Source organism: Gallus gallus, chromosome 9 (assembly GCF_016699485.2).
Source record: "Gallus gallus isolate bGalGal1 chromosome 9, bGalGal1.mat.broiler.GRCg7b, whole genome shotgun sequence".
NCBI classification, from domain to species: domain Eukaryota; kingdom Metazoa; phylum Chordata; class Aves; order Galliformes; family Phasianidae; genus Gallus; species Gallus gallus.
In genome coordinates this window covers 12,908,744-12,931,456 of record NC_052540.1, presented here as the reverse complement: position 1 = coordinate 12,931,456, position 22,713 = coordinate 12,908,744, and the positions used below count along the sequence as shown (strand labels likewise).

The 22,713-nt window shown below is 39.4% G+C and overlaps 1 protein-coding gene and 1 long non-coding RNA gene across 51 annotated transcripts in view; one reads left to right on the top strand and one right to left on the bottom strand.

Moving 5' to 3' along the window:
- Positions 1 to 7,705: 7,705 nt before the first annotated feature.
- Positions 7,706 to 22,713, top strand: part of FCGBP (Fc fragment of IgG binding protein) — a 90,803-nt gene continuing 75,795 nt past the window's right edge. For all 50 annotated transcript variants that reach the window (XM_040705797.2, XM_040705786.2, XM_040705749.2 and 47 more), the window contains exons 1-14: positions 7,706 to 7,852; positions 9,252 to 9,301; positions 9,392 to 9,541; positions 11,057 to 11,319; positions 11,813 to 11,894; positions 13,498 to 13,563; positions 13,832 to 14,076; positions 15,469 to 15,752; positions 16,375 to 16,652; positions 18,590 to 19,185; positions 19,356 to 19,926; positions 20,521 to 20,720; positions 20,822 to 21,202; positions 21,793 to 22,079. In XM_040705797.2, coding sequence (XP_040561731.1) covers positions 7,785 to 7,852; positions 9,252 to 9,301; positions 9,392 to 9,541; positions 11,057 to 11,319; positions 11,813 to 11,894; positions 13,498 to 13,563; positions 13,832 to 14,076; positions 15,469 to 15,752; positions 16,375 to 16,652; positions 18,590 to 19,185; positions 19,356 to 19,926; positions 20,521 to 20,720; positions 20,822 to 21,202; positions 21,793 to 22,079 — 3,521 coding nt within the window. In that variant the 5' untranslated portion in view covers positions 7,706 to 7,784. The remainder of the gene's footprint in view (positions 7,853 to 9,251; positions 9,302 to 9,391; positions 9,542 to 11,056; positions 11,320 to 11,812; positions 11,895 to 13,497; positions 13,564 to 13,831; positions 14,077 to 15,468; positions 15,753 to 16,374; positions 16,653 to 18,589; positions 19,186 to 19,355; positions 19,927 to 20,520; positions 20,721 to 20,821; positions 21,203 to 21,792; positions 22,080 to 22,713) is intronic.
- LOC121111545 lies at positions 16,589 to 19,391 on the bottom strand. The gene is made up of 3 exons (XR_005862183.1): positions 19,258 to 19,391; positions 18,447 to 18,497; positions 16,589 to 16,710 (listed from the first exon to the last, which is right to left on the bottom strand). It is a non-coding gene; the product is annotated as an uncharacterized LOC121111545 (long non-coding RNA).

Here is a 22,713-nt window from a genome sequence, read left to right as displayed (position 1 = left end):
CTGTAATCTCATAGTGCTCCATCCTGGGAAATGAGAACGAAGCAGCAGCTCTGAAACTTGGGCTGGGCACAGCTTTTTTGGAAATAAGGAGGAAGCTCGTGCAGTCTCACTAACTGAATGCAACTAAAGTAATTTATTACACTTGGCCTTTTAAGCACAGCAGTCTGGAAACTTCTGCCCCTTTCGGCCTGCATGCAAAGAACCTAAAGAAATGCTTTTGTTGCTTAGAAGATTTTTCTAAGTATATTATTGTATCATTCATTTTATTTCTCTTATGGCTTTACATTTTAACATGAAGGAATAGGAGATAAAATGAAAGCTGTTTTCCATAATCAAATCTTAACTGACTAGTATGCTTAACTTTTAGGACTTTTTTGAAAAGCTTTTCTCATGGATTATCCACTGCTATGCTCCTTGTATAGCAGGCTAGATTAAAGTGAATTTGCCAGTACTTGGGAGCATCATGTTCCACCTCCAAAAGGCTCATCCAAAGCTACAACAAAGATTTACAGGTTTGCTTCTTTTGGAAGATCTGTACTTAGAATAATAGCAGTTTGAAGGGAATCACCTCTGCTTCTGCTGATGAAGGAACTCAGATGTTTCTGTGTCATGGCAAACTCTCCCATTTTGATTCTAGTCTTTATAAATTGTATTCATAAGCCCAAACAGGTGGAGTTAAGTGAATATTTCTGACTCACAGATAAGGATTTGCTTATAAACGAAAAAGGAAGAGAAGCATTTTGCCTCTTTGAAAACCTGAAAACATAAGCTGATGATCATGTAGGGGCTCAGAGTTATCAGTACAGTGAAGAAAAATCAAAGATGAGTTTTTATTAAGACATCACAAAAATATCTGTGAAACTTAACATGCATTTTCAATGTTTATATTTGCACAGTTCTACCTGTGGTGCAAATGCACAATGCACTTGTTACCTGAGTAAAGGAAATCCCCTCTTATCTGGCTTGTTCATCAATGAAATATCTTTGTTGTATTTTTCTTGATTAGAGCACACATAGAGGCACTTTTGCATACATTCCTGAATGTGGGTGTGGAGAGCTCTTTTTATATTGGAGATATATTACAAATTACATTTTTTAAATATATTTTTTAAAGTTCTTAACAAATGGAGTGGTCAGACACAGCAATCAGAGACATGCCATGATTTTCCCATCATGACTGGACAAGGCCCAGAACAACGATGTAATTTTTAAGCTACCTGGGTTTTAAGTAAGGTGTAAATCAGGTGATTGTCAGAGTTCCATTGCTCCTTATTATTGTATGATTATGCAATTTTACATATTGACGTGGCCTTGTTCAGATGGGGAATGTTGGCTGCTGTAATCTTATCTGAATAAAAACTTTGCCACAAGACTTGTACAATTACACATGTTGGCATACTATCCTGAAATAAAGGTAGTAAGTATATTGTGATATTACTGACCTGCTTTGCAAAAGAAAATATTACTGCTTATATACTCTATGTACAAGAAAAGAATGAGGAAGTAAGATTGTATGTGGCAAATATATTTGTATTATAAGAGAAATAACTTCAGGGGTACAATGAAAGCATTTTACAGCTCTGTATTGTTGACTATGTGAAGGCTGTTCTGGGGTCATGTATGATTTTAGCATAAATGGCAATATATCTTTCTGATGTTAATGCTAATAGGCAGTCATCTCATTACTCCTATAGGGATAACACAAGCCAGTGATGTTCAGCAAGAACTGAATGACTTTGCTATTTGCTTCCAAGATTTGGTGTTCATTTCCCAGGTCACATCCTCCACTCATACTCTTGCCTTCATTTTGTTTGACTTTAATTGTCCTATGATTTTTTTTTACTCATTGACAAAGATAGAATCTTGGAGGTCTGAAATATACAAAGGTTAAATATAGACCAACAGTACCCAAACCAGAGCATTTTCACCTGTTCTGTATACAGGGATGATTTCTACAACATCATTTCGAGCTTAATTGATAGAAAATGCTGTCCAACAGTCTTTAGTTCCTGGAGCAGGAAATGGTCTGTGGCTACATATACTTGCTAAACTTTGTTCACAAAAGTCTTTATGTGTAAGTATGCAAACACACCCATGTATAATCTAGAGTCAAAAATGCTTTGCTGATGAGGAACCTCGCTTATATGCAGAGACACAAGCCTTGTTTTCCTGCACAGCTAAAAACTCATATAATCTTTTATAAAAACAGTTCACTACAAAGCAAACAGCAGAATGCTGATCATTCACCCTGAATGACACAGGTGGTCTCTTTCAGTACGGTTTATTTCAGATGTAGAGCTCATAAAATGAAGTACAAATAGTGTATTTCACAAGTTTCATACTTTGCGAGGAGTGGGTTTATTTTATGATCTAGGCACAGAGCGAGCAGCAGGTTAACTGTCTCTCTTATAGAAGTAGTAGAAACTGCTAGACTGGAAATTTCTTTTTAGATCAACTCAGTCTCACCTTGGTGGGTCTTCCTGTAGGACTGTATTCTAATGGGGAGCAATAGCAGCTCTAGCAGTTGCAGGAAAAGCAGGATTTAGATCAGCAAATGCCATATGAATAGAGGTTGACAACTTTTTTTATTTTTGCAAAATTCATGATTGTGCATCTCTATTAATTTAAACAAAAAGCAATTTGAACTAGAAATTTTGGTGAAGCAGCTGCAGTAACCAGGTTTAATAGCTTAATTACAGGAGCCATTGGATATCCAGAGAGCAATCTTCCTGTAAGAAGTGGCCATAGACTATACCTTGAGAGGAAGCAGCTCTACCCAGGAGTTAACATGTGGAGAAAGTCATCCTTTCTGAAATGACTAGGAAGAGGCAAGAGATTTACAGGATTGCTCAGGAAATGAAAAGGATGGAAGGCAAAGAGCTTCACCAATTCATTTGGAATACATGGATGAAAAGAGCCAAGTACAAATGGCTGTTTAAAATGGGGTTGAAGCAAGTGAAAAGCTTACTAACATTGGAGTACTGAGAACAGAAAGGACAATGCAGGTTTCATCAGCTTCACGGGACCTCACTACAGTGAGCAGAAAATTCAAAGAAACTTCAGTATTCATTAATCCAAACATGAAGTTTCCGCATTTAGAAACAGCTGCATTTTGTTACAGAGAATGAGCCAGGATTACACTAGAATGAATGAGGAACAGAAACACTAATTGTTACAGTGGAATATTGAAATTGAGACAGTGCAAGAGCAGAATCAGACCCGTGCAGTAATCTAGACCCCTTATCTCTATAGCTAGCTTGGTTTTACAAACAAACCCTTTGATGGAAATAGATAGCTCTACTCTGTGAAATAAACTACAGTCGAAGAACAGTCTCTGCACTCCACAGGTTTGTTGTGTTATGTAGATCTGAGCCAATAAATGAAAAATATATCAAGATGCAAATATGAAATCCCTGAACTCCAGCAAGACAAAAGGCAGCTGATTGGATTATCATAAACATAATTTTAAAAAATCCCTATGCAAAGAAAGCAGTTGAAAGAGATCAATATCAGTAGTGTCTCCTTGCCAGAGGTCTGCTCCAAAAATGCTTATTCAAAGGTATCCTTTATGTCTCATCTATTATTAAGAGATAGACTTGAGCAAATTTCTGAGCTTTTAAAAACTGATCTACTAATCTCATGATTGCAAGTGCAGCATCACTGAATTGGGAAGAAGTGACTTTTACCTGTGATCTTTATTCAAATACTACTTGGAATTCCGGTAAATTGTGTCTTGCCTTAAGCAGGAAGGACATTATGTTTTTCCCTTTGATAAGCTGGAAGTGAAATATACCTACAATGTATTTCAATTCAAAGATAAGAAATACACCAGCAGTTATAACTCAAGCAATACACTGTCTACGTAATACACAATTGTAAGCACTGAATAAACTCACGAATATTACCTCAAAACTGCATCTCTTTGAGGTCACAGTATTAGTGTGGTTCGCACACAGGAGTTTTGTTCATAGGCAGCTGACAGCTAAGAATACTGACCAAAAACTGTTACCTTTTTCTTTCTGTTAAAAGACAAGAAATTAAATGAAGATTCGATCTGTGCTTTAGTAAGAATGTACATTCCGGTTTCAGAATAATTACAGCTGTTAGATCAGGAAAAAGACAGCCTGAATTTCAAGTCAAAGCTTCAGTCTGAGGAGCCAATAGTTTGAAAAACAGCTTCAGCTTATGCTCTACAGAACACAAGTACACTTTACTCATCAAAGAAACATCCATTTATTTTCTAGCAACAGAATTTCTGTGTGTGTACTTCCTCCTCAGCCTATCAATACTTGTTGCTCAACAGAGCAAAGGTGGGATTCACTGCACTATTATATAATCTAAACGTACATGATTATGGGTTTATGAGTCTTGATTGTTTCGTGACTCCCTAGTGGAGCTTTACGAAAGCACTGACTTGGAAGCAGCTCCAACAAGAGTGCAACATAAACAGCTTTCTGAAGGAACCAGAGGTCTGATGGTACCTTCTCATATGCAACGTCAATAAAGGCAAAGCAGAGGACACTGATAATTCCAGAAACTGTGACAGAGGTCTTGCGTGCTACAAAATCTGACTCATACTTTGGTTAGGACAGAGGAAGAAGTTTATTATTGCCTGAATTGAAACAAAGAGTAAAATACCAGATAGATCCTTCTCCTGAAATTATATCAGTTGTACTACTGCTACTCGAATTGTATCTACTTAAATTGTATTAATTAAAATTGATGTAGTTATTTCTCATTGGGCTTTACAGATGTATTTATAGTGCCTGAAAATCACATAAAGAAGTTTACTTTATATGTGCAAATTGCTGATGAGGCCTTCTTGCTTCAGCTACATCATGTTTGCAGGCATTCATCCTGAAGTAGGACTTCAGCCACCTGTCTGCTGAGGAAAAGACCCACCAGACTGTAAGTGATCCAGGAGACCCCTGATTTGCAGACAACTTCCTGGTTCATGTGTTAGAAAAACCAATTTGAGGAGAAGCGTTGCTGGACCCGGTGCTCACAAATGCAGCTGAATACATTGAAGAGGTTAAGATCAGAGGCAGTCTGGGCTGCAGCAGCCACACCCTGGTTGAGTTCATGATCTTGAGGAATACAAACCTGGCAAAGACCAAAGTCAGGACCCTGAACTTCAGAAGAGTGAATTTCCAGCTGTTTAAAGAATTAGTGGATGGGATTCCCTGGGAACTTAGGGACAGAGGAACCAAGCAGAGCTGGAAACTCTATAAGGAAGCCTTTCATAGAGTACAAGAGCTCTCCATTCTCCTATATAAGAAATCAAACAGGGAAGGCAGAAAATTGGCATGGCTGAGCAAGGGACTGCCAGACAAACTGAGGTGTAAGAAGAAAATACGCAGGCAGTGGAAGCAGGAACAGTATAGGAATACTGTATGGATGAGTAGAGCTGAGATCAGAAAAGCAAAGACACAAATGGAATTGAAGTTGAACAGGGATGCTTTTTCTGACTTGAGACAATTTTCTCTTTTGACTGTCTTCTTTGTGCTGTCCCTTTGCTGGAATATCAAGCTAATTCTGTCTCCAAGGGAACATAGCTTCATCCTGCAAAAATTAAATAATAGTCTCTTTAAAAGTCCCATCATCCAGAAATAAAGTTGTATACAGTATATCTTTGGTTTTCAGAGGATGTTACAGATCACAGTGTTCATTGAAAAGCCCTACAGTTTTAATCTCCTGAAGATTTTACGTTGGAAATCTGTTTGTGTCACCCGAAAGCAATTAGTTCCCACAAGTAGCCTCAGTGTGCCTTGTCAACTGGCAGAATGGAGGGGCATTTCTAGTGTTGGCTGCAAATGGGGGAACATTTGGTTCATTGTATTAGAAATGATGAACTACTGTTCCTCTTCTTCAGATTGGTGTGCAGTCCAGATCAATATTTTTAGACAAATAAACACATGCCTTTCAGGGATGCATAACATTCAGACGTAGAGGAGAAATAGCATACCTGCAACGTGATCAGGAATGCAAAATAGCATCACATCCCACTGGAATTTTCTCCATATATATAAGAAGGCATTAATATTTGTCCCTTGCTGAAAAGCCATACTATCAGTACTCCAGCTCACCAGTCAGAGTACCTCAGCTGGCAGTAAACAGGAGTGACAAGATGATGGAAATTGCCCCCCAGCACTGCTGGAGAGCATGACTTGTTCTTCTGATAGGAGTGTTCATGGTGTTCAGTGTCTCATATTTGCCATGGGTGAGGAGGTCTCAAAGACATCAGAATGAACATCATCATAATGAACATGATCAGAATGAAACCAGCTGTTCATTTCTTTCCAAGGTGGGCAGTATCTCCTCATCAGGAAGGCTTGTGTGGCTTGTAGATGGATTCATATCTTCTCAGAATCATACAGTGCACCATCAGATTCATGAGGAATCCACAAACTGTCTGCACAAGGAAAGCACAAGCATACAGGGAAGGCTACCCATTACAGTTCGAAGGACAGCTATTGCCTGGATTACCACTTGCTGGACTGACATCTCAGCAGCCTTGCTGTGAACACAATGTGCTCGGTGCAACTTTTAATTGAAGGTTGCTTATATTCTCCCCCTCACACTGAGGTCTCCTCAACTGAATAGGAAAAGTGTGGGCAATGGTTTTATTCAGCGAGTAATTCTCCTCTGTCTCTAAGTCACAGAAATGATCTTCCTTGTGTACTGACTGGTAAAAATGCACGCATTTTCCAGGAGGATTTTCTCTGGGGAGGGAGGCTTACCAGCCAAGTGAATATCAGCTAAATCCATCTGATGGCTTTTGATGGGCTCCAGTGGGTCAAGAGCTTGTAGCAGAATACAACCTCAGGAAAAGGAAAATTACCTCAAATATATTTAAGGCATTGATCAGCCTCCCTGATTCTTCCTTGTTTTCCTGTTTCTGTAAGAACTTTCCTGAGTTACACCTTAATGACAAATGACAGTATTTTGTGCTGAGTAAAGGAGACTGGATTGAGGAAGTTCTAGGCATTTAAATAATGAGGCCTTAATGACCTTAATCCTCAGAATTACAGTCAGAAATCCCTACTTCCAGAACCATATTCCTTCTAGATTAAAAATAAAAATATAAATAAAGAAGAAGAACAAAAATGAGGGGGGAAAAAAAAACAAGGGGAAAAAAGCAGTAGTCGGGGTTTTGAAGGCAATGTAAGGAAATACTGTACAAGTTCTGATTTTCCTTTGATTCTTATCACTCAAAATCTAGGTGACATAGGGAATTTAACAGCCTTCAAGCCATTTCTTACAGACCCTAGTAGAAGGGATGCCAGATAGCAAGGGCCCAGATGGCAGAGGGAACAACTAACCCGCTTTTTCTCTGTTTACAAATAACAGAAGGGAGAAAATTCAGTGAACAAAAGAAATCCCACTTACAGTAGAAATGAAAGGTGGGCAGGAGTTTTAAAATTACCAAAGTTATCTTGCTATCAGCATGAGAAGAAATCTCTATAGAAATACAAACATTTTAAATATACAGGAGTAGCAATAAACATTTCAAGAATCAAATCATTTTCTCCAATAAGCAATGAAGGGTGTCAAAACAACTCATGTAGAATATGAACTTTCCATTAATATGTACTTTTCTTCAGGTAGATTACCCAGGAAGCCCAGCCAAATAGGGCTGGACAAAGGTTTTACAATTGCCTCCACCCTTTAGTCAATATATTCTTCTCTTGCACTCTAAATTGTCCTCACTTTGCTCTTGCTGAGTACGGCTCGTGGATTACTATGTAGACTGTACCACACAGAAGACTTGACTGTCTTCTAGCATGGGGACCCTCTGGCACTTACAATGCATTTTGATTTTATTCTGTATTTTGGTGCTGAATACCACAGGGTAAGTAGCACAATGCTGAATCTACCTTAGTTCAGGAAACGTAGTTATCGTTAATTATAAATGTCCTTTCTCATCTTTTTACACATGAATGCTGTACGATTAAACCATGTTATTTTTAAAAGGAGGGAATAATTGAATTGTGTTATTGCCAAGTTTTGCAGTGGTTGCTGTCTGTGAGAGAATGTGTAAACTGTACATTTCTAATGGCTGAACCAAAGGGGAGATCTGCTGCAGTTATCAAATGTTTGTGACTTTCTAAGTATATCTACAATAACCTTTGCCTTAGGACTTTGATATATAGCGGTTTAAAGATAGCATAGAATAGAGATTAAATGGCATCTTGTTACAGCTGTCTTGTGGGGAAAGAAGAAAATGTTCTCACTTCACCTATCTTCACACCTCTCTCCTCCTTAGCTTTAGCTTCGTCTGTTTTCCAGTTGTTTGGTGTGTTTCAGTGATGAAGTAGATCCTGTTTGTATATGATACTATGAATCCCCCTAGTTTTTCTGAATCTCTCTGCTTAGATTTTCATGGGCTGTGGGGACATCTGCTGTGATGGCTTTGCTTAAGGACAGATTCTCTCTATACTGTGTCAGGTACAACAAGGACAGTAGGGATGGTGGGCAACACAGGGATAGGAACTGGACCCTGCCTCCTAAAGCTGTAGACCACCATCAGAACATGTCAAGAGCAGCTACTGCAGTCTAGCAGTCCTGGAAATCCCTTTCTGATGCAAAACACCCAATGAATAGAGCCATCTTATGATCTGCGACAGAGCTTTGGTTTTATGTCATCTCACCTCTGCAGGATTTTCTAGCACCAAAGGGACTATATCTATTTCTAACTGCCCTTGCCCTGTAGCATTTTTAGGATAACTTACAGGAGAAACTAAATGAGATGGCAGCTTGTGGTCATGAGATATTTGTTGTGGTTAAAGGAAACATAAGCCTTCTGACAAATAACAGTTTTGTGACACACCAGTTTACTGGCGTTTACGTATCTTGCTTAGCAGTAGTGAGGATGCCAGTGCTACAAACAAGTTAATAGCAAGTCTTTTGTGTTATTCTGGTATTATCCGAACTTTGCTGTACCTTGCCATCTCTCTTGTTGCTCCCTGTGCCTAGTAGAACTGTCTCCCTTTATTTTAGAGAGATACAGGGAGAGGATCCCTCTATACTCAGATGAGGTGAACATATCACACTTTTTCTCTAGCTCTCAGAACTTCTTAATGAAGGAGTAAGGACAGATGGGAAGGGAAGGAGTCAGACACAGATGAGACCCTGAGTCTGGGCAGTGATTCATTAAGAACACCTGATGACTTCTGTTAGTCTCTACACTCTTAAACAGTTTTTGTGTCACTAAATCTGTAGGGATATCACTGTGTTCTTTTTCTTGGCAGGATCAAACACAGACCAACCGGTGGCTTGAGATCATGGGATCCTGCAACAGGTAACTGTTTATACTTAGTGCTGTTAATGTCCAAGGCAGGTTTTGAATATAGTGTCTCCTTTTCCTTACTTACCTTATTCTGCATTTCAGCTTACCTCACTCGATGTGATTTTAACAACAACTCAAGACCATTTTGTGACTGGACCCAACCTTGCACTGTGAACCAGGGCGTATGGATACGAACCAAGCATGAGACTCCAACAGATGGAACAGGTCCTGATGGAGACTATCCTGATGGAAGTAAGTGCTTGTTGATGGCATTGTTTACTTCATTGTTTACTGAATACAGCTTGTCTACATTTCTTCTTTCTTTTTCATGAAGAGATTAATGAAATCCTTTGAAATGTGTCGGTTTGGTTGACACCTGTCTTTGACTTTTCACCGTGTTCAGTCACAAGATTAAACTGGCTTTCCCCATCATAGGTTGGAAATATTTATCAGTGCAGTAAAAGCAAGTAGAAGCATGCTAACTACATCTTGCTTAAGACCTCACAGAGAATGCAGTGACATTCAATTGATCATTACACAGGAGAAGTTTTATCATCAAATTAAAGTGATATCAGCTGACGCCAAGAAATGTAATGATCACTGTGCTGACACTGGATAATGTTCATGCTAGCAAAGCATTACAAGATTGGAAATTACAGTCAGAAATCAAAGAATACATTTAAAACTCGTCCTCAGCTACATGGGATTGAAAAACTGAGGTCTAATGTGGTCCTATCATTAAAAGAGTGTTTAATATGGCTCCATCACTAGATGGAATGGTAGAACCTTCAACCTTGCACTAGAAGATTCATTTATAGGAGATCAATCTGTAGCCATATTGTTTTCAGTAATTATCCCTAGACTGGAAAGGTCACTTACAATATGTATATATTTTTTTCAATTGGCATGGTTCATATAACTTCAAGTGCTACTTACATTTTCTTATTATTAAAAGAGCCCTAAAACAGTAGACTGAATATTAGATACTGTGTGTGGAGTAATGCTTTATAATGTAGATATGGTCATTTCTTTTTTACTCCTTTCCATAGTCATATGGGAGAGACTTGACATAACTGCACTGACAAAATACAGTTTTCATCTTAGCAGAGAGAAGTGATAGGAAGCAAAAAGCTCCAGCCTTAGTAAAGGAAAATGTGATCTCACAATTAACAAGTTCAAAGTAAAGTATTTAAATCCCAAAATCAAATATTGTGAGATTCTGATTTTTGAAAAGATTGATTCCTTTTGATAATGTCAAACCTAACATTTTAATGGAAATATCTGTGTGTTTTTTTTCTTACCCCTCTGCTTTGAGACAAAACCAAATATTGAGGGGTTGGAATTTTCCTTATGCCAAAAATTTGTTTATCATTAGACTGTATCTTGCAAGAGAAGGTGTATAGCAGATGCATAGTAGATCACATTATTTTCCTCAGAGGAAAGTGGAAACTGAACAAGGATAAGTTGGGCACTGTGTCTGGAAATGCTGTCTTTTGAAAGAAGCCTAGATATTTATTTGCAATCCCAAAATAACTGTTCATATGAGATAGGATATATTTGCTTTGCTCTCCAGGTCTCATTGTACTTTAGCTAACTACACAGTGCTAACCATTGCAGTATAAATTACAATCATTTGCTACTTTGCTTCTTTGTACTGCTAATGATGTGCTTGATTTCTTCCAGAGTTGAGATGTACCTCAGTTTTAAGTGACACCTAACAAGTTAGAAAGATTCAGACTTATTTTTTTTATTTTTTTCACTCTGCAGAAGGCTATTTCATCTACCAAGAAGCAAGCAATCTGATCCCATTTGACACTAACAGGCTTGAGAGCCCAGATATTGTGGTTTCTGAAAAGATATGCATAGACTTCTGGTACTATATGTTTGGGTCAGAAGACAGGAATGAACTGAGAGTGCTTATCCAAGACAGCACAGGGGAGTTAACGGCATGGAGTCGGAAGGGAAACCAAAGTTCCTCTTGGATTTATGGTGCTGTCACACATACTTTTCCAACACAGAGAAAGATAAAGGTAATATATTTTCATAATAAATTTGTTTGTACAGCATCAGCATTTATGATTTGCTCTCCCTTTGCAGGCTGTAAAAGGTTGTATGTATAAGCTAGAAACAATAACCAAAATTTTCTTGATTTCTATTTTGTAATTATAATGCCCTCATGCTTTGTGCAAATAAACTAAGAGAAAAAACAAACAACTCCCTGAGGTTTACTGGTGTTTTTAGCTAGGAGATAGAATATATTTGATTTGCTCTCTCTTTCCTTCCTTCCCACATTCCCTCCTTCCCTCATTTTATCATGATGTCAAAGACATTAGGTGCCTTACTTTTTCTACAAAAAACTTCTACAAGTTTTTCTTGAAGAATACTGGGGAAAGTGTTCCACCATTGGTTCCCTGGATGCCCTTAGAAATAGACCAGAAAGAGTATTCTGAAAACATGTTGAGGGAAATTCTCTCACATATGCCTGAACAATTGATGTAGCGATTGACTTTGCATCCTGGCTAGGTCATTTTTGAGGCTGTCCGAGGACTGACAGAGTATGCAGATACGGCACTGGACAATGTGAGAGTAAGAGATGGATCCTGTGGTAAGTCTATATTTGTGCCTTCCTCATCTCTCTTTAAGCTGTTGACAATTATTCAATTCCATTTACGTTATAGAAACTCTTCATAACTCCAAGCCGCAGAAGAGAAATGGAAAAGGCTTTCCAGCTCACTTCATAGAAATGTTACCTCTTTTATTGTAAATTCTCCCCAATTCTTTCCTCAATGCCTCAAGCACAGAGACTAAGCCATTCACTTCTCTGTAAATGTGACCATTTTCACATGGTCCAACAAACTTTAAGTGTGAAGTGCATCTCTAAACCCAGCCAAGGTCTTGGATCACAGGATAACCTGAGATGGAAGGGACACACAAGGATCATAGAGTCCAACTCCTGGTTTCAGTGTTCTAAATATCTTTTACAGCTAATCTCTGTCCAGTATGAGCCAGAAAATACACAGATCTGTCATGCGTAATTAAAGAGAAGTATATTGTTGAATCAATAATTTTGACTTGCACTGATACCTAATTATACGTCACTAATTCGAGTTTGATCTCTGACCCTCTAATAAATCAGTCTAGAGTTGCACAGTCTGTGGAAGACTTGAAGCCAGAAATGAATTACAGTTTAATCCCATCTTTACTGTTATGAATGCAAAACTCACAGGATGTGAATTCTACAAGAAACATGCTGTGAACATCATCAAGTCTTAATAGACATCTCTGCAAAACACTACTCATATAATGTCAGTGAAATGTTTTAAATTTATTCTAGCTAGGATTTTTGGATAATGAAGAGTTCCATTCATGTTTATAACCTCAGAAGATGTAATTTTCTTTAAAACTGTGAAAAATACTTGGGGCCCATTTGGAGAGCCAGTTGTTCATTTTTCCAGGCTTATTATCACACAGTTCAGCCACCGGATGGTGCACTAATGTAATCCCAAGAGACTAGAGAAGTGCTCCTCCTTCTGCTAAGCTCTATGCCTACAGTACACCTTGGGGTTGTTAGCACACACTTACTAATACACCACAAGGACCACTTGTTTTAGAATATGTCTTTGTGATAGGTGAATAGGTGGAGAAGATGCTAATATGTATTAATATGTATTAACAAGCAGTAATGGACATCAGCAAAGACTCAACATCACTGTTTATAATATCTGTCAGCAGAAAGCTCCTACATTCATCACATTCCTAAGAAATAAATGCCATTTTGTAGAAAAAATTAAACTGATTAGTAACTACCAGTGTCCTGAGAGTCATTTGTTTCTGTTACATGGCATCTGCTGGCAGGCTACTCATTTCCAGACCTGCCAAGGCCTGCAGAGAACATGACCTTCACGCTTTAACATACAAACCAGAGAGAATCACAGATGCAATTGTAAATACATCTCCAGTTTCAGAGAATCATGCAAGGACAAGCTCAGTCACTGTCACCAAGCAAGTAGTGAGATGAGCTTCCCTAAGAATTCAAAAGAACCTAAAGTCCTCATTTTTAAATGTAGACTTCCATTTTCTTCAGTGAAAATATTCTAACTTTAAACTGGTGAAGAGTAAGTTGAAAGTTACGTATGTTGGTTTGTATGTAGTGTTCAGTTTGTAATGTTATATAATGCTAATTATTGTTACCTTGTCTTTACTGACAGATGCAGTCAGCACCCCTGTACCACCAACACCTACACCAACGGCACCTATGCCACCTGCTGTGACAGGTAATTTTAACAAATCACATGTGATAGTCAGTGCTTTAGAGGAGGGCAGCTGTGCATTCTACCAGTGTTACTTGAGTTAACTTATCTGAGTGTGTTTCTGTGGCATTGCCTTGGGCCATAAAAATCTGTCTTTGCTGTTTCAGTTCTTTCATGTGTAACCTATAAAATGGGGATGACTATGTTTTCCCACAGCACAACGAAGGTATGAGCTGGCTTTTCTGGATGCACCAATATCTTAATGAAACATACTCTGTTTTCCTTTCTCCAGAAGCAACTTGCACTATACATGGAGATCCTCATTATTTAACTTTTGATAAGCAGCGTCATGACTTCATGGGCACTTGCACCTACACGCTCTCCAAGCTGTGTGAGAACAACAGCTCACTGCCCTACTTCAACGTGGAAGCTGCTAACGAGCACAGAAGAGGCAACAAACGTGTGTCCTATGTCCAATCTGTGGACATTGATGTTTATGGCTACAGGATCAATCTGGGTAAAAACAGAGTTGTTAAGGTAAGGCTGGATCTCACTATCTACTGTCAGTAAATCATGCTTTGAAGAAATTGTAGTACAATGGCTACAAATCTCTTGGCAAGCATAAAGCAATATTTAGAAGGCAGTCAAATATTTGGGAACAGTAGTACTATGGGTTCCTTAAAGTAAGCATTGAGATTTCAGAACAGAAAGAAAATACAAAACGTTGTATTTCTGTGTTCCTAACAGTTAAGAGTAGAGCTGATACTCTGGGTGGAGTTGGTGAGCTAGCCCTCCATTCAGAGATTGACCTCCATTCCTAAACTTGGTCTGCAGCAGGGAATAAAAAAGGCCTTTCATTAACAGAGCTTGTGCTGGTAGATATTTCCCAGGCTGTAAAGCTGCATACTCATCTCTGACTTCTAGTTGTTCCTCATCACTGCTAATTTCACTTAATACCTGGCACTTGCCATAAAGCACAGCCAGATGAGAGTCCCAGAAAGGCTGCCTGATGACTCACATCACTCTGATTGTGTCACTGGACCAGCTGCTGTATTTTAAGGCTTCCTTATAACTTATTTCCATGAGGAGCCAAGGTAGCAGATACACATTTGATTGAAAACCCACAGTAATTGAATAGATCACCTTACTTCATTATCACTCTTCTTATAAAGAAAATAGGACAGGAGATAAGGATTTAAATATACAGAGACTTCACAACTTAGATGCATAGTGAACTTGATATCTGCATTTGTCCAAAAGTTTCTCTTTTCAATCTCTTCACTGTATTTACTGTTTTCATTATATATGTTTCTAAGTTGAAATGTATATATATTATGTAATAAGAACAAATATTCAAAGAATGTTAGTTTTATTGAATTTAAAATAAATTGCAAATTTTATTTGAACTCTTCCTTCTTACTGTTGGCATTTCACATGTGAAAATTAACAAGAAAGAAAAAGAAGAGGGAAAAAAAAAGAAAAAAAAAAGGAACAAAAAATGTTTTCAAAATATGTCCAACCCTGAAAATTTTCTGAGACTCCATTCTAGCTACATCTTTTAAATCTTATACCACGCTCTTGTTTGATCCCGAAAGCCTGTAAGCAGTTACTGCTGAAAGACCATGATAATTTTTGCACTTATTCCAGCTGGGTCTAGTTCACCAAGCTTACTTTGACCACAGCTAAGACCTGGAAGATAAGTACATGCATTACTATGGTCTTGAGGCCCAAGGTCATTTGTCCACATATAGCATTCATGTTATGTAAGGCCCAAAAAGACCCAGAAACACAACACTATGTGTTCTTAATGCTAGTACAGGTTCACTATACAAACCCTATGCTCTGTATAGGAACATGGTCTAAGAAAATCACTATTAAAAATACGTATTTTAAAGTGATTATACTGATTGTCCTTCTCTGTTCCTGTAGGTTGATGGAGTCAGCCAGGTACTCCCTCTGACCTTGGGCAATAGTGTCAGCATTTCCCTCAGTGGTCAATATGTTGTGGTTACTACTGACTTTGGGCTGAAGGTCAAGTTTGATGGAGATCACAGAGCAGAAATCACTCTTCCCAGTGCCTATATATCAAAAGTCTGTGGGATATGTGGAAATTATAATGGGGACAAAAAAGATGACTTTCTTAACCCAGATGGAGGGATGGAAACAGACTCAGCCAGCCTTGGAAACAGTTGGCAAGTTTACAACGACTCAAGGTAGGACTCCAATCAGGATGTTTGGCCTTATCTGGGAGTTATGTAACGAGCAGTATTTTAAGCAGCTATTGTATGTAGGCCCAAAATGTCAGGAATATGGATTAAAATATATTCTTGCCTGGATAGCTCTCTCACGTATCTGGGAAGAAAAAAACTTGTAGCAAATTCAAGTGTACTTAAAAAGAGAAAAATTGAATACACCTGTAATGGCCCACTAGGACTCCATCTATTTTAGCATATTAATGATCCTGCTAAAACTCTTCTGAGATACTTCACTGTTTATTTTATAATTATACAGTGTGTCATTTCAAGATGATGTTTAACTTTGAATACTTTTACTTTCTGTTTGCCTTTCCTAGTTGTCTTACTTGTACAAAGCTTGTTTTTAGACCTAAAACCAAAATTAATGATTAACTTTCTTACAGGCATTACAAAAGTTATAATGTTGAGATCATTTTAAGATCTGAATTCCCATCCCATTTGAAATACAAATATTTTAAAAGTCATCCTTAGTCTGGGCCAGCCCTGTAGTTTTATTAGTTGGGATTTGAAAAGCATCTTGAGTGCAATTGTATGCAAAGTTCACTAGTGACATTTTCCACATCTATTTTTTCCACACTAGGTGCTTGCCAGATGATGGCCATATCCCAAATTGCACTGCTGATGAAAAACATATGATCCAAAGCAATAAATACTGTGGTCTGATCACTGATCCCAGTGGTCCATTCCAGAATTGTCACTCAGTAGTTGATCCACAGAGCTATTTTGAAGACTGCCAGTATGATCTCTGTGAGCTTCATTTGAGCAGCGAAGCCCTCTGTCAAAACCTGCAGGCTTATGCAGACATGTGCCAAGCTGCAGGAGTCCAGCTGACACCATGGAGAAATGCAACCTTCTGCCGTACGTATCAAAGATTACTGGAAATTACCATTTGTCAGGAGGATATCATTAGGGTTGCCTGAAGAGAGAGCATTACAAGAAACTCTTTTAAATTCCTGTAACACTGTAAATCTTGACCTATGAGGCTAAAGATTTCAGAATCATGTGTAGTCCTTAGCTTGAATCCTTGAGTCCTTTAGAAAGACTGATGAAAGTAGAGAGCTTTTCTTTTGAATTCTTCTCCTACCCTATATTTTTGTTCAGGGGTACTAAGTATATCAGGGACATTTGACTTTGAGGGTTTTTTACCTTCTGAGGAAGCTGTGCATAAACTTTAGGGTCTTTGAGGGGAAAAAAAAAATCTCATTTTGCACATGCTTAGTAGAGGTGAGAGCCTCACCCACGCCCCCTGTAGAGAAGCTGAGATACCTTACTCTATTCTCTTAGCCTCTTCACCTTGTAGGGTGACCAGGCACCCAGTCAACAGAAAGGAGGTTGTGCCTTCTCTTGCAGCAACCCCAGCAGAAGCTCATTAAGACAGATATCTCATGTGAACACAGAAGGGATATGAGCCAGAGCAGATGAAGGGCAGAGCTGCTGTAGATAAGGAATCCAGGTGGTCTGGGGCAATGAGAAAGGAGCTTTGATTAAGAACTGGAGAGAAATGCTGAATGGGGTAAATGGGAGGCCCTGGATTTTGAGAAGGCAAGTAGCTTCTAGAAAGGAAAACGAGAACATGCTTACAGGGCTATGGAAAAGTGGAAGTACATGTTGAGACTGGCTAAACTAAGTAGAAGGAACATGGACTAGGTAGCCAGTCAGGGGGTCAGTTTGTTGCCCCTGCAGGAATGATAAAATCAAAACTGGTGGGAGGAATAGATCTGAGACTGAACAGTAAAGATGTCTGAAATTCAGAATTTATACCAATGTAAAGAGAGCAGGATGAGGCAGAAAAATGCTTGATGAACTGAGCAGAAGATCTGGGAATCAGTATATTCTGCTGTGGCCTGTGTGCCCTCTGCCTTGAGGGAGATGAGGAGACTCAAGAAAGATGCTGGTCTGCAAACACTGAAATGGCTGAAGCCAAATTTACTCTGGATATTTGTTTCACAATTAATTGTAATCTCTTGCTGGAGCATTTTATTTGCTAAGGATATTATTAAGGCTTACTCCCACATAAATTCCGTGATTTCTAAGCAGGAATAAACCCTCTCTGTAGCTGTTCTTTCTGCTGCAGGAGCTTGCGGGTCTCTCCTGCTTGCCTTACTCCTGTTTCAAACTATGCCTTTGTCCTCTGCCAACCTCACTTATTTCTGGGTCAGTTCTAATTAATGAGAGGATGGACAGGGAAATATACAATGTAATTATATGATCTCTATTGCTTAAGGAAGCAGACTAAAATAGAGTGGGGCATGTCATTAAAAACTGAACTACATCACATAAGTGTACAGAATCTGAAAAGAGACTGAAGATTGAGGTTAGAAGAACTTCGAATTAGCTTAGTTTTTCTTTTTAACTAGTGACATGTGTAGCAAGGTATAAAAACAGAATAGGGTGCATGTACATCACGATTATTTAACAAACATTAAAGAACTTCAGGGATTGAAAAAGTATGAATTCAGAAGCTATGATATGATTAGAATTATCAGACCTGTAGCCTGAATGGGGCACATGACAAGGACAAATAACATGACACAGATATCCTCAGCTGGAAAAAGTAGCAAACAATGACCAGAATAGAAGATTTCATAAGAAATTCTCAGACAGAGAAATTGTTAGGAGCCACAACCATGAACTATGTTAAAGGGCACTTACGCAGAAAAGGCAAGGATTGCATTGCCACAGGATTCCAGGGTGTCCTCAAGACTGCAGAACAAAACAGAATATGCCATTAAATAAACCCAAATACTTCAATATTTAAAATATAAACTTCTGTATTAATCTTTTACATTACACAGCACTAGCCTGCCCAGCCAACAGCCACTATGAGCCCTGTGCTGCAGCTTGCCCTGCTACATGCGTTAACCCAACCGCATCATACAACTGCAGCTTGCCGTGCGTGGAGGGATGTGTATGCGACAGCGGGTACCTGCTCTACAACAGTCAGTGTGTGCCCAGCCAGCAGTGTGGGTGCTGGCACAACGGGCAGCACTACCCGGTGGGCTCAGAGTTCTGGACGGACAACACCTGCTCGTCCAAGTGCACATGTCCCACGCGAGGAGGCAAAGTCCAGTGCTCCAGTGCATCGTGCCCTGCTGGCCAGTTCTGTGGTGTGCAGAATGGGAAACCCGAGTGCCTGGAACACTCCTACGGCATCTGTCACGTCCACGGGGACCCTCACTACAACACCTTTGACAAGGTGACGCACAACTTCATGGGGAACTGCACGTACACCCTGGCCAAAGTGTGCTCCAACACCTCCGTGCCGTACTTCAACGTTGAGGCAAAGAACGAGCATCGTGGCAACCCCCGAGTGTCCTACGTGCGTGAAGTCGTGGTCGATGTGTACGGAGAGCGCATTACCATACTCAAGCAGGAGAGGAGCCGAGTGCTGGTAAGGGAGTGGGTCTGGCGTGTGCGCGGTGGGTCTGCAAGGCAAGGCTGGTCTTTTTGGGCAGGGTCTTACCTGCAAGCAGCAGGAGTTTCTGTGTGAGAAGGGAGCCAGTCCCCGTGGGGCTGACGGCCCCAGGGAGTCCACGGTGCATTGCGTTGTGTCTGCCCTAGGTGAACGGTGAGTACCGGACCCTGCCGGTGAGCGCAGCAGGAGGAGCCATCACCGTGAGCAGTAGCGGCCGCTACGTCGTCCTGGAGACGGACTTCAGCCTCCACGTGTCCTACGACGCTGACCACTCGGTGGAGGTGAAGGTGCCCAGCAGCTACTTCAACCTGACGTGTGGCATGTGCGGGAACTTCAACAACCGGAGAGAGGACGATTACATGATGCCCAACGGGCAGCAAGCCGCAGACTCCAATGCGCTGGGGGAGAGCTGGCAGGTCCCAAGCAGTGACAGTGACCCCAGCTGCGGCGTGCCCCCACCAACAGAGCCCTGCCCTGCAGACAAGGAGAAGCTCTACGAGTCCGAGCAGTTCTGTGGCATGCTGACAGCCAGACCAGGCGTTTTTGAGAGCTGCCACGCCGTGATCAACCCGCAGAGCTACTTTGAGACCTGCTCCTACGACCTTTGTGCCATAAGTGGTGCGCAGGAGGTGCTGTGTGGTGCGCTGGAGGCCTATGCTGACGCATGCCAGGCAGCTGGTGTGACTCTGCTCCCCTGGAGGAATGCCACCTTCTGCCGTGAGTACCTATGTAGAACTGAATCTTAGAATAGTTCCTTCCATTTTCAAAAGTCTGCTTTCAGGCGTTAACAGACATAGCTTAGAAATCTTAAATTCTGCTTACATTCCCCCATGAAATGCTGAGAAATAATCTTCTACAACGGTCACTCCACTCTTTTTACTGCCAGATCTCTTTCGAGAACTGTGCTCATTATTGAAAGAATCTATGTCATAGAGTTAGCAGTAAGCCCATGATAGTATGTAATCACCTCTGTGTTTTATCACATATTTTGCTTTTAATATGTTTGTTAGTATCCTGTCTACATTTAATAGCTTCAATAATTCATGTACCAACTAAGTACTGGACCTGTTATAGAGTGACTTATTTTTCTCTTTGATTTGAATTTGCTAAATTTCAACAATATATGTTAATATTCATGCCCTTCTCTTGTAGAATATTATTTTTCTTTCTGATTTCAAACCAGGAAATAAATTTTATATTCTGATAATATTTCTGATAAAATATAGCCAGTATTTTAAAATAATCTCAGTTTCATATTTTGGGTTGATGTGAGTTGTAATTATCATTTGAGAGCCTTTTATTCTTTTTCAGCTATTGCATGTCCTGCTAATAGCCATTACAATCCATGCACCAGTGCATGTCCTGCAACCTGCACTGACCCTCTTGCATCAAACAACTGCAGCAAACCTTGTGTAGAGGGATGTGAATGCAACGATGGTTTTGTCATCAGTGGGGCACAATGTGTATCTATGAGCAACTGTGGCTGCTTACAGAATGACAAATATTATGAGGTTTGTTCTATCACATATTTCAGAGGTTTTATTTTACATTTGATCATTTGATCATTAACATGAACTGTTTTAACTTCTTTTTATTTTGTCTTCTCTTACAGAAAGGAGAAACTTTTTGGCAAACAAACTGTGCAGGCCAATGTATATGTGTTGGAAATGGGACTGTGCTTTGCAATTCAGACACATGCGAAGCAAATGAAGTTTGCAAGGTGCAGAATGGACTCCTGGGGTGTTATCCATTAAATCCCAGCACCTGCCACATTTTCGGGGATCCACATTACGTAACCTTTGATGGGAGACTGTATCATTTCCAAGGAGACTGCAATTATACAGTTGTCGAGACTTGCACAAACTCTTCTGAATGGTTTTCAGTGACAACCAGAAATAGGCATAGAGGAAACCCAAACTGGACAGCCCTGGATTCAGTTGCTGTCACACTGAAAAATCTTCATATTGTTGTGAGGAGAGACAAAGAGACCTTTGTAAGTGTTCCACTTTAAGCACAAATAATCAGTCATATCAGTGCACTGCATTTTTCCATCCAAAATAACAGAATCAGGTTTCTCTGCTTTATTCACCTCCAAGAATATATATGAAAGAAGTCACTGAAATATTTTTTTCAGAAATGTAGATATCAGCATAGCTTCATTATATCCTTTCAAATATTTTATGCACAACATTTTAGAAAAAGCAGCTCCATCTGGAGCTTTATCCTTAATAGAAAGCTTTTGCTGAACTAAATGCCCATCTGCATTTTACAGTTTGGGTCTTTAGAACAGAAATAACATTTTTGCTATATGCTCTCTTACATACCAGAGCTGGCTTTAAACTAGCTATTCCAAGTATTGCTATACGTGTAGTTGCAACAGTGCTGAGCTCAAGTTGTTCTACAAACCTGAATTCAAGATATGGGACAAGTATGAATGTCCCTTCAAACTTCTGTGACTACATTGCTCCTTAGGATAAGGCTGACTCAATGAAGAAAACTTGCAGTATTATCAGTGTAGATCTCTCCTTTTTTTCCTAGGAACTTTGTTGACTTACCCATTTGTGTTGGTTTTCTTTCCTTTAGGTGGATGGAGCTCAGGTTTTCCCTCCTGTGGATTTGAAGAATGGAGCCAGAGTAGCTGTAAAAGGACGTTATGTAGTCATTGATACCTCTGTAGGGATACAGGTGAAGTTCGATGGCGACCAGGACCTTTTTATTCAGGTTGATGAAAGTCTCAGGGGACAGTTATGTGGTTTGTGTGGGACATTCAATGACAACCAGCTGGATGATTTTCTAAAACCGGATAAAGTCCTAGAACAGGATCCAAATAAATTTGGTGACAGCTGGCTACTGAAGGATGACAACTGGGTGTAAGTATATGATAATATTATAGGAAACAACAAAATATGTCATAGATCTGCTTAAGAGATTAACTAAAATACATGATATGCATTCCATAGAATCCCTTTTTTGATATTATGTTGGCTAGAATCTTAACCTTTTTACTAATTCTACATTTCAGTAGAAAGCACTGAAATTTTAAAATTACCCTTCAAAGATTTTTGTTATGAACTACATAAAGTTTATTTGAAATCAAGCTCTTTTCTTGGATGTTAACTTCATTTCTTCTTATCTTTCTATTTTAAAATACCTTGTTTATACCATCTAACTGTAAGAAAGCTAAATATTTTCTTCAGCTTCTATTTCTAATGTAATTCTACATTGACTAAGTGGGACACAGAGCATTTCTTTGCCTATTAATGCTTTCATATGCAAAGTAGTGATCTTACTATGGGCAATAGTGAACTGAAATTATCTGAGCTAAATATCTGGATGGTTGATTCCATTTGGACTTCTGTCTATGGACAGGTGGTTACATCTCAACAGTTCGCTATTGTTTTCTTAATGGGGAACTGTGGGTCGAATTACAATATTTCTCACTTTGGGGTTTGACAAACTAAATGCAAGAATACACAATAAGTCCACAGAATTTGGCATAGAGTT